This window comes from Tiliqua scincoides, chromosome 14 (assembly GCF_035046505.1).
Source record: "Tiliqua scincoides isolate rTilSci1 chromosome 14, rTilSci1.hap2, whole genome shotgun sequence".
In the NCBI taxonomy this organism is placed as follows: domain Eukaryota; kingdom Metazoa; phylum Chordata; class Lepidosauria; order Squamata; family Scincidae; genus Tiliqua; species Tiliqua scincoides.
In genome coordinates, this window is record NC_089834.1 from 4,299,167 (window position 1) to 4,311,359 (window position 12,193).

Genomic DNA, 12,193 nt, shown 5'->3' on the forward strand with positions numbered 1-12,193 from the left:
GAACCTGATGAATGTTAAGCATTTGACTTGAATAAATAGGCTTTGCCAAGACAGCCACCAGTCCCTGTGTTTACTGCCAAAGCGGGGTAAGTGGATTATCCTGTGAATTGACCCTGGACCACCTGTAGACTCCCTGGGCAGGTAGCGGGATCCCACCATGGTGCAACACTGGCACAAGGATGTGCACAGCCCAAGGAGGCCAGATCCAGCTTCTGCAGCACCAAAAAAAGGTACGGTTCTGCTGGCCAAAGGCAGCCAGCACAGGGAGTTGGAGTGGGCAGGGGGAGGATGGAATGGGGGCCTTTTGAGGCAAGGGGAGGGTGGGCCAGTGGATGGACTGGCCACAGGATGGGGGTGGGACCAGCCTGGGGGTGACCAAGGTCATTTCCTAACCTCCTTCCCAGCCAGCTGGGCATGCTCACATCTGTGCCAGAGAAATTGCTGGCATAGATCCCACTGGGGTGGCTGCCACATGACACAAGGTAAGAGGAAATAAATCTCCTTACTCCAAGTTGTGTCACAGCCACCTCCTACCCTGTGCTGGATACAGTGCAGACCAGTTGCTCTGCCTATTCCAGCTCAGGATAGGATTCAGCTGGAAATGTAGCACCGCCACATGGACGAAAGATAGTGTAAAGCTGTTAGCACATCAGAGCCTTTCAGTTCCAATCATCATGTGATCTGTGGAAAGGGTGTGCACACAAATAATTTTCCCAAGTAAATATAAGCTGTTTTGACCATCACAAGTACATCCAGTACTCCTAGTCTGCAGCCACAGATCTTGAGGTCTTTACATGTCGTACAGCAGTAAGATACAGCTGAAGCATCGACAGATAGATAGGATGCCAGCATACCAGGGAAGGCAAGGGAAAGATGGCAGAGTGGGCAGTTGCCAAAGAAGGGGGTCTGGAGCAGAAAGCCTGTCCCACTCTGACCCAGGAATACAGAACGGGCTTCATGTCAATAATTATACCAGGTTGAACTAGCAGGCCCAGCTGCCTCCAGATACTCCAATGGACCAGTCTTGTAAGTGCAGAGCCCCATTAAGAGTACTGGCAGAAATTTCAACATCTGATGGGAACAATGCCAACAGTTTTGGCAGAGTGAGAGCTTTTGAAATGCTATGCAGTGAATCAATATTTCTGCACGGACACACGCATGCACGCCATGCAGTCAATTTGTGTAAATTACTTCTAAGATTTTGTTCAGTGATCGCAGCTTGAAATGCTCGCAAAGTTACAGTGTAGAGGTGAGTGGCTTTGAATCAATGTCAAAGTTGGTGAGAACAAAAAGAGCCAAACCCAGGGCTGACCCTGTAACTGTTTCCAACACCAGAACGACTGTTTTTCCAGCAAGGCAACTGCAAAAAGTCTTAGTTGAACGACTATAGAAAGGTATGTGAAGAACTTCCCTTGGTGAACTGAGGCTGGGGCAGTGACATGGGACACCACCAAGAGCCCACATAGCCAACCCTTGTTGACTATCTCATCGCTTGAGTTGGTCAAAAGTCTCCAACCCAACCTGTAGGTTTAGAGGTAGCCTATCTCTGAATGCCCAGTGTGAGGGAGTAGCAACAGGATACAGGTTACCTGGTGTGCTCCTTAAGGCATCTGGTGGGCCACTGTGAGATACAGGAAGCTGGACTAGACAGGCCCTGGGCCTGATCCAGCAGGGCTCTCCTTATGTGCTTATGCATCATTATAGAAACTTTTGGGAGAACATCCATTGGCCTGTAGTGAAGGCAGATGAAGGCCCCACTGTGTAAGTCTCTCAGCCAAGAGACTTGTGCAACTTTCCCATCTTCCCCAATGGCTCCTCTTCCACTAGGAGTAGGAGGGGAAGGTGTCACCAAGGTTGCCCACCACATGCATTCCAATGCCAGCATTGAAGGCAAATGACCTAATTTCTCAGCAGGGATGTCTAGTGAGGAATTCATTAATTGAAGGGGAAGGGAACAGCATTTGTTCTGCATGCAGAAGGCCTACAATTCAACTGCTGGGTGGGGTAAGGAAAGGGTTCTTCCTATAATCCACACAGCATCTGAGCTACACAGACTAATGGTCTGACTTCACAGATGTCATTCATTCATCAGAAGCATGTGCAGGCCAGTGATGGAAGGCCCTCCTTTGTATACAGCAGGTGCCAGATTTGGTCCTTCACATCTCCAGGTAGGCCTGGGAAAGACCTCAGTCTGAAACAACCCCTCAAGATGTCCAGAATCAGCTCTACCACATTTCATCTGAACGTGGTGTAGCTGGGCTCTGAGAGCAACTGGCACCCTACAGCTGGCTCTCTCTTCACACTTGTAAAGCATTCTGTTGGACAACAGTGTAAGTCAACCACAGCCAATAGATGTGACTTTGTCCGTCGTGAGTCTGACAGTCCTATTTTTCATTTTGATCAAAAGCCACAATGATGCTTAGGTGGCTCTCGTGTTCCAACTCAGTGGAAAGTGTGGCTTTGTCCTCAACTGCTTCTGAGAGCAGTTCTGAGACTAGAACAAGATCCAAGGGGCAAAAACCTCAAGAGAAGAGATTCCAGCTGGACATCAGGAGGAAATTCTTGATGGTCAGGGCAGTTCAGCAGTGGAACAGATTGCTGAGGGAGGGGGTGGACTCTCCTTCACTGGAGATCTTCAGGCACCTGCTGTAAATGCTCCAGGAGTGTTTCCTGCCACAGTCAGGGGGCTGGACTAGATGACCTTGTGAGCACTTTCCATTATCCTTTCCAACTCTATGATTCTATTACACAAGAGCAAGCCTTGGCAAAAAAAAAAATAGCACCTCTTTCAAATTTGATCAGAAGTGATTGCAAATGTTTCATGATGTGCTTTTGATATTTGATGCTGAGGAATAGTTTAAAAGAAAATGTTAAACTTGGTTGTTAGCTGGTAATTAATGTTAATCAGCCACTAGCCAGATTCAGTGTGTTAAACCTTAAAGATGGATTTCAATATTACTTGCAATTAGGAATATTGGCTAAGAAATAAACTTAGAGTAGAAGAACATAAATTTGCTTGTTTTTTCCTAAGCAAATGGAGAATTGCTGGAGAATATTTTGACACATCTAATCACTAACTTTCTGCAGTCACTTGCAGACACATGCCAGAACTTGAATTTGCACCTAAGAGACATCAGGCCCAAATATGACCTTGTGTGGCTGGTGGCGCACTGGACAAAGTAGAGAACTGCAGGAACAGGAATCTTCTGTGCACAAATAGGTCAGAATGTGTCAGAAGATATTCCCTAGCACCTCCAAAGACTTCCAGGCTGCTGATCTAAGCTAAGTTGCTTTAGACAGGTCATTGCTTAGATACAGCTGGGGAAAGGCCCCTGCCTGCAGAGCTACTACCAGTCTGTGTGAACAATTCCAGGTTAGATGGCCTAAGGAAAAAACAGCATTTGTCTTCTGGTGATAGCCTTCCTTTGCCATAGGTACAAACTGCACAAGGTAGCTGTGGAATGTTCAGGGGGAAATTGAGCAAGATATAGGTGATGCAAGTACATCTTCGAGAGTACATCTTCCCAAGTGCCTTTGTCCTCGAGGGGATAATAGCCTCTCTCCTTATTAGCTCGAGTCCCCAAAGCAACCAGCCCATCTCTCCATGACAAACAGGCCCCACTTGCAGATGGATCAGAGCTATGATCCCTTCTGACAGATCTCATCTTCCTTAAATGCACTAAACTAATCTGACAGCTTGGGGGAGGGGATAAGCAAAGAAATCGGCTTGCCATCTGTCTCTTTTGCTCCTCTAACACAGGTAAGATTTCCCAGATGTCTTTACAGATGAGGAGAGAGATTCAGAGTAGAATCAAAGAGACACAAATCCACACTCGCTCCATTTACCGTCAAGAGGATGACAGGAGCGTAACAGAGACAGCAATGAAACCTTAATACGTATCGGGAGGTGAGTTTTTGCAAGCCGTCAAAGCAGGGAGCTTGCGAGAGGATTTTTTTTTCATTGCCAACTTTATTTATATGTAACTTCTATATAAATAAATTAGCGTGTCAAAACATGCTTTGTGCAGCCAGCGGTTCTCTCACTGGTGTCTCTCTGACGGAACTGTGCCTGCCCTGTTGGAAGGTATTTTAAGCAATTGGTGATAGATGCATGTGTTGCTCTAGAATCATAGAGTTGGAAGGGGCCTAATAGGTCATCTAGTCCAACCACTGCCTTAGGCAAGAAGCCTTTAACAGGCCTAGAGTGTCCCCTGGGAGAGAAGAGTGTCTCTTGGGGAAAAAATGAAACAAAAGGGAGTAGAGCAGCCTAGAGTGAGTCCTGGGAAAAATGGAAAACAGAAACTCACTCCAACCAACCGATGGGAAACTTGTACCAAAACATTTTCAGAATTTCTCTGCCTCACTGCCACCTCCTGCACTTGTAATATTAGTGTTATCTTTTCATCCTTTAAAAAAAATTCTGCATTTTTTTCTGTTCTGCATAAAAGTTGGTGAGGTATCCATTTCTGGTGCCAAAAACCACATCCCTCTCCATCTCACTGGAATCAATAGCAAAACATGTTCATGTGCCCATCGTGGGTGGAGAGAATTGAATGACGGCTTTGAAAGAGGAAAGCAGGCCACATTTATCAAGGTGCGTTAAGATTTCCCGAGCAATTTCCCACCTGCATATTGAGGTTTCACAAAGAGCAGAAGGTCCCTGATAACAGGCACTCTGTACTCGGTGATAAATACAGCTACGGCCATTGTGCCCCTCTGCTTAGCAGAGATAAGAGAAAATGTGAGGTGAATAGCCATTTCCATCACTGATGAAGCTTTGTTTAGCTGAAAAACTGGCTGTTGAAGCAGAAAAAGCAGCCATTTGAGGAGCAGGGACTAAGATCAAAAGGCCCTCCAGTTTTGGACAAAGGGAAGAACTAGATCAGGGCATCAAACGTATGACCCACGGGCTGTATATGCCCTGCGGAGGGTCTTTAACTGGCTCATGTGACAGTAAAGTCTTTCATGGTAGGTGGAGTCTGGTACATGACTGCACGGACAGGCTCCCAGTTGGGGCTCTCCAGCAGCAAATTGCAAGCACTCGAGGTGCTGACACAGACATTTCTTAGGGCCCAATCCTATCCAGCTTTCTAGCACTGGTGCAGCCACAATGCAGCCCTGAGGTAAGGGAACCAATGTTTCCATACCTTGAGGAGGCCTCTGTGACTGCCTCCTCACAACAGGATGCAGTGCATGCTCCATTATCATAGCTACACTGGCACTGGAAAATTGGATAGGATTGGGCCCTCACTCATCATAAGACACAAGACTTTTATTTATTTATTTATTTTATTTATTCACATTTTTATACCGCCCTTCCTCCAAAGAGCTCAGAGCGGTTTACACAGCTGCTCCTCCCCTCCTTCTTGTCCTCACAACAACCCTGTGAGGTAGGTGAGGCTGAGAGAAAGTGACTGGCCCAAGGTCACCCAGGAAGCTTTGTGGCTGAGGGGAGATTTGAACCTGGATCATCCAGGTCTAAGTCCACCTCCCAAACCACTACACCATCCTGGCTCTTGAAGGCAGAGGTTCCCAAACTAGGGTGTTATGACGCCCCAGCCAGGGAAGTGCTGTCACTCCCCCCCTTAAATGGGGGGTTAACGGCAATAGTGGAGCTTCTGCTATCGTGTTGCTGCTGTGAAAAAAAACTTTTTTGTACTTAGCAGAGGCAACAGTGACCTTCTGGAAGGTCCAGGGGTCCTGCAGCCCTGTCTGCGGGCCTCCTAGAACCTCAGTACTGCTCTCAAACACAATTGTGACCCACTTTCAGTTTTTATCCTCTCCCAGGGTCCATCCTTCCCCAGCTGCCCCATGGTCCAACCACTGCCAGATTGTGGGGTAGTCCTTGCCAGCACCTCCTTGTCCTGTTTTGGTGGTTCCGCAATCTAGCCACCCCTCTTGTTGAGGAGAAGGAACGGGCACAGTGATTGGACCATGAGGTTGCCAAAACAGGAGGAGGAGCTGGCAGTGGAGGTGGCGACATCACGATCTGGCGCCCCCTTCATATGGTACCCAGGGCCTTGCCCTACTTGCATGAGCCTAGACATGCCTCTGTTACCTTGGGTCTTCACATCAGCAAGGTAGCAGATGTGTAAGGTAGAAATTTTGTAAATAAAATAAGTACTCTGGGTAGACATGGTTAGAATTAAGGTGCAATTATTTTCAGAATCTGTGCCCTGTCACCTGTTGATGCCCTGATCCCTTCATTTATTTTGAATTTATTAATGTATTTTGCCCACCCAGCTACTATGTCCCACTAACTAAATTTTAAAATGCCCTCAAGTTAGAATAAATTTCTAACTCTGAGTTAAAACTTAAAGTTTAAAGTTAGACAGAGAAGAGGTTGAAGTTCGGGGTAGACCAGTGTTTCTCAAACTGTGGGTCTGGGCCCAGTAGGTGGGTCAGGAACCAATTTCAAGTGGGTCACATAGCACCTAACTCACCCGCCATTGAAAATACAGAGCTGAAAATACAGGGTGGGCTCCTGGTAGGAAGAGAATCTTGGTGCTTTGCCCTGAATAGGTGGGGAGATGGGACACTGGAAAGTGGGGAGGGCTGGGTGGTTGGAAAAGGATCCAAGCCTGCATTCTGCTTTGACTTCCAAGCTGGAATATCTGAATTTCAAGCTTTGCAAAATAACAGCATGAGCGTGCTGTGTAATGAGACCTTTGGCTGATCGCAGCTTGGTTTGAAGCCTGTGTTGATGATGTCACTTCCAGCCATGTCATCACTTCCAGCTTAATGAAATCATTTCTGGTGGGTCCTGACAGATTGTCACTCTAAAAATTGGTCCCAGTGTTAAAAGGTTTGAGAACCACCAGTGTAGACCAACCATTTAGCATGAAGATGATCTTGGGTCAACCCTTGGTTAATGGTATCAGGTTAATGACATCACATTCCGTGGGTCCTTACAGATTGTCACTCTAAAAACTGGGCCCTGGTGCTTAAAGGTTTGAGAACCACTAGTGTGGACTGCATTTAGCATGCAGAAGGTCCTGGGGTCAGGCCCTGGCATCTCCAACACCCCCAGAAGCCACATTGAGTCAGCAAAGATGTTGCAAAAACATACATGCTGACAGTCCAACTGCCCCCCCCCAGCTTTTTCTTCCCAGACAATATCATTTAACTGCCTGATGAAAAACCCCAAAGGGCTCCCTCCTCTTTGTTTCTCAAAGGAAGGGGAGTGCTTGTCACTCCAGCTCCTTTGTCCTGCTGCCTTACTCACTTGTCTGTGTCTTGCTCAGACAATACTATGTATAAACACCAAGTCTGTGCCAGCCGCATACAACTGTGGTCCACAAAGTAAGGACAGACTGCAAAGCAATGGTGACAGTAGAGCATCACCTGATGGGTGCAGACTCGTCTCCCTTGTCCAGCCAGTCCTGAGGCGGGATGATGTACATGCACCAGAGACCCCAGTTGTAACCATGAGCTGCGTTGGCGTACTGTTGTACCTCAAACGTATTGTACTTGATGTTGTCAATTGCTGGGAGAATAATCCGTCTCCTGTCCTCCTTGATCCGTGTTAGTGCCGGTTCGGCCCTGTTGACAGTAAGAACAAAAGAGAATTTGTTGTTGTCATTGGACAAATCCCAAACTCTGTTGTGGCCTACACAGATGTTGTTCAGCGCATACAGCAATGCATATTGCTGGGAAATGCCTGGTGATTGTGGGAATGTCCTCTCCCCAGTCATATTTCCCACAGCAGACACATCCTAGAGAATTTGGAAGGTGGGGCTACAGAGCACAGGGGCACATCAATTCATAGCTCAGTGCCAGCGACTGCCGGTACATGCTGTCCACTCTCCTAACTCATACATTGTTGTGGGGACATAATAATGTCTGCATAGGTTTTTAAGCGCTCGCATTCCAAACTTGCAAAGAGACATGTTCAGGGAGAGGGAGAATAAAGGAAGACTGGGAGGGGTGTGTTACTGCAAGTCATGGTGAGTTGGAAAAACCTAAAAACAAGTAATGTGATAGAAATTACTAGAATGTAATAAATAAAAAGCAAACAAACAATCCTGTCTAACATACTTTAACAGTATGTGTGTCTACTCAGAAGTGTGAAAAACAGTATGTGTATCTACTCAGAAGTAAGGCCCACTGAGTTCAGTAGGACTCCTTCCAGACAAGTTTGTATAGGATTGCAATCTAAGCAAAGCAGAGCATAAATGAGACTGGACCAACATGATGGGCAACAATTTTCTCCCACTGGGAAATGCAGGAGTTGAAAGTTCCAGCAAATACAAAGAGACTGAGCACTGCTGGTTCCCCAGAAGATCAAAACAGCTGCAAGAGGTATACTGGTCCTTCCCCTGCTGCCCGCCCCAACAAGAGTGAAAGGGGACATGGGCTCTCAGTGTTCCCCCGAGAGCCATCCCTGCAGTGCCGAGAGGTGAAGGGGGGAGAGCTCCTGGCCCTGCTGCACCCCGTTTCCACATGCCTCTGGCTCTTGGGTCCTCTCTGCTGTTAAGTCGCAGCCCCAGGAGCAGGGGGTCCACGACAACCGCCTCTGACCATCGGCCCCAGTTGCCGCTTGTGTCAGCTTTGTGTTAAGAGCCTGTGGTTCATACTATTAGACCAGGGGTGGGCAAAACCCGGCCTGGGGGCCATTTGTGGCCCTGGGGGACCCCCAATCTGGCCTGCAAGGAGCCCCTAGTTTCCAATGAGCCTCTAACCCAACAGAGACTGTTGGCGCCTGCGCTGACCAGAGACTGCTGGTCACAACTGCCAGACGCGAGCTGAGGGCTGAGTTAGAATTTATATATTGATATAATAGTTAATAGTTAATTATATATAAAAACTAACTAATATTTAATAGTTAATAGTTAATTATATATATAAACTAACAAGCTTATATATATAAACTAAACAAGCATTTTATATATATACAGACAAGCATTTTATATATATACAGTATAAAACTGTATATACATATGCATATTTATACACACACATTATATATACGTCTGTATAAAACTGTAATGAATCTGAGGCTGCAATCCTAACTACACTTTCCTGAAAGTAAGCCCCATTGAACAAAATAGGACTTACTTCTGAGTATACCTGGTTGGGATTGTGCCCTGAATGTGCTTTATACACAGATAATACAGTACACAGGCCTTTAAGTTCTTTTCAGAACTTTCTTTAGTTCTCAAGGATGTTTGAAAAAATTCAGGATATTTTTGGGATACTGAATCCAAAACTGGCATTGGTTTTGCCCAATTGGCTCTAGTTTTGGGGGTCCAAGTCGTGGTGTCGGGGCAGGGTGGAGCAAAACAGGGTTGGGGAGGGCAAGGGACAGGGGATGTGCAGATTAGGTCCAGGAGGGGGGCAGATTTGGGAGCACTAGTGCAACCACCCCCACGCTCCTTCCTGGACCTCATCACATGGCACATGTCAACGTGGACCTGCAGCAGTTATTTAGCTAGCACAGGTCCAAGTAGATGCCTCTGTGAAATGGGGGCTTCCCCTATCCAGAGGAGACCTCCTGGATTGCCCACCAATCACCGCAGGATGCAGCTGTTGCTACACATCTGCGGGGGGAGGGGGAGGTTAATGGATAGGACTGGGCTGTCAGTGACTTGTACTGTAAAATCAGTGCCCGTTCCCTATCCCCAAAGGGCTCACAGTTGGTAAGTGAGGGCAGGCCCAAGCATTCCTTCTCCTCCCTCTCTCCTTGCTCTGTCAGTGAAGAGCTCTTTTCCCCATTCCATATTGCTCCATGCATGTAGCCCACCATCTTCCTTTAACAGGGAGAACATTTATCATACATTTCAAAATAGGCTCATATTTTGCTTATTCACCATTGGGGAATGTGAGCTCCCCACATGTGGTGTGATGTGCCTTGTCAATTTGCCTAAAAACTGATGGTGTGCCTTGACAATTTTAGCACCTTGTTAGTGGGCCATGTGATGAAAAAGGTTGGAAATCACTGACCTAGAGGCTGCTGCCTAATGTATGAAAGGCAAGCAGTGTGGCTATAATGGTGATTGGGCAGCAGTGCTCACCCCCCACCCCAGTAGCAGTTTGTTTAATCCTTGATACACAAAGCCTAATCTGCCCTGGCAGTTGGGGTCATGACCCCAAAATTGGGTCAAAACCCACTGATAGGTCCTGGACCCACAGTTTGTCCCATTGGGAAACACCCACTTGCACACAGGAAGTCTCAGGTTCAATCCCTGGCATCTCCACCTAGGACTAGGAAGCACTCCCTGAACACCTGGAGCACCACAGTTACTCTATACAGATGGTCCCAGTTTGGGTGGACAAATAGGGGGCGGAACTCTGTATGTTTCCCAACATTTCTCTATATTTTACTCCTAAGAGGATGGCACACAGATCTCTAAGACAGGGGTCTCTAAACTTTTGGGCCAAAGGGCCACATCAAATATTTGTCACAGTGTCTAGGGCTGGAAAAAATAATTAAATATAAAATTTAAGTAAATACATTAGAGATGGAACTTGAATGAATGAATGAAACTGTTACCCTGCACATGCCTGATCTCAGAAGCTAAGCAGGGTCAGTCCTGGTTAGTACTTGGATGGGAGACCGCCGGGGAATACTGGGTGCTGTAGGCTTATACCATAGTCTTTCGAGACTGAAGGTTGTCAACCAAATGTCCAGGATTTCTCCTAATACTAACGCAGCCCATGAAATAAAGCACACACTTAAATGGACCCCCATTCCCCCACCCCACAAGCACAGCTCTGGTTGTGTTTGGTCAGCTTGGTGATCAACTGGGCCAGAGGCTCTCAGGGGATCAGAGCCTGGCCACGGGCCGGATAGAGGCTCTCCACGGGCCGCATCTGGCCCCAGGCTGGGGTTTGGAGACCCCTGCTCTAAGAGGCCCTCAAGGCTGCTTGCATGGAGTCTATGCTCCACTTCCTTCCCCTCCTCAGAAGTGGCCATCGTGAGAATGAAGGGCCATGACAGGAGAGCACCGAGGTCAAATCTCACTGAGATATGGAGCTCACCCATTCAACTTGACCCATATTCTGTCTAGTCAACCTTACAGACTTGTTATGAGAATCAGAGTGCAATCCTGAAGTGGCACTGGGTGCCCCTGCGCTGGCCCAAGAGTGTCAAGAATGTGCCTTAACTGAATGTGCAATTACCCTTGAGCCAGTTAGGCTGACATGAGGCCATGCACCAGCTTACTGGAGTCAGATTCCCCACCTAGAGGGGGTAGGTTTGCACTGGGCAGGCCAATGCCAGGGGTGAGAAAGGGTGACAGGAGGATGGAATGGAGCCAGAGAGAGGGCAGACTGGGAGGAGGATTGAGCCCAGGAGGGGGGCTGGGTCACCTGTGGCAGCACAGGTCAAATCCTAACCCTCACTCCCTGCCCAATCAGCCTTAGGCAGGCTGCTCAGATTTGCACCAGCAAATTCACTGGCCCAAATCTGAGTAGCCCCACAGGGGTAGCTGGGGCATGACATGAGGAAAGGGGAAAAATGTCTCTTTGCCCTCCAGCCAGCAACAGCCTTGTTCTGGATACAGCACAGGCCACTGGGCTGCTAGATGTGGAGGAGAATTGCATCAGCTCACTTGAGTTCCTTGGGAGAAAGGCAATTCAAAACATCTGAGGGAGAGGTAGGGAGCGAAGCCTTCTCAAACCCTGCACATACAAAACAAAATACATAGGTCACCAGCCTATACAGAACAGTCACAGGGACCACTGTGGCACTGTTATCCCAGGAATAATAAAATTAAACCAAGAAGTGGCTTTTTATGCATTTGGAACCACAGGATGACCTCTGCACTTCAATCTGCCATCCAATGTGCTCTGTGTGTGTGTGTGTGTGTGTGTGTGTGTGTGTGTGTGTTCTCTCTCTCTCTCTCTCTCTCTCTCACACACACACACACACACACACACACACACACACACACACACACACACACACAATTACAGCTCAAGTAAACAACCAGAAATCAGCAAAAGCACATTAAGCCAAAGTAAGTGTGTTTTCACCAAACATTTAAAAGTGCCTGCCTAGTGACCGAGTACTCAGGCCTCCCAAGGGAAGGATTCCAGGGATCTGACCCAGGAACATCTGCTTACTGTTTGCATTCTGACCAAGCTGTGGGTCCCTCCACTCCAAAAATGGGACCAGACAATTTGGAACTCCCAAATCTAGGGCAGCACTCAGAAGGGGCGCATCACTAATTGCCACTGGGATAATTTATGC

At 47.4% G+C, this 12,193-nt stretch overlaps 1 protein-coding gene across 1 annotated transcript in view; it reads right to left on the reverse strand.

Moving 5' to 3' along the window:
• GALNT9 (polypeptide N-acetylgalactosaminyltransferase 9) overlaps positions 1–12,193 on the reverse strand; it is a 190,156-nt gene that overhangs the window by 90,531 nt on the left and 87,432 nt on the right. Inside the window, exon 5 of the mRNA XM_066609862.1 lies at positions 7,345–7,542. Coding sequence (XP_066465959.1) covers positions 7,345–7,542 — 198 coding nt within the window. The remainder of the gene's footprint in view (positions 1–7,344; positions 7,543–12,193) is intronic.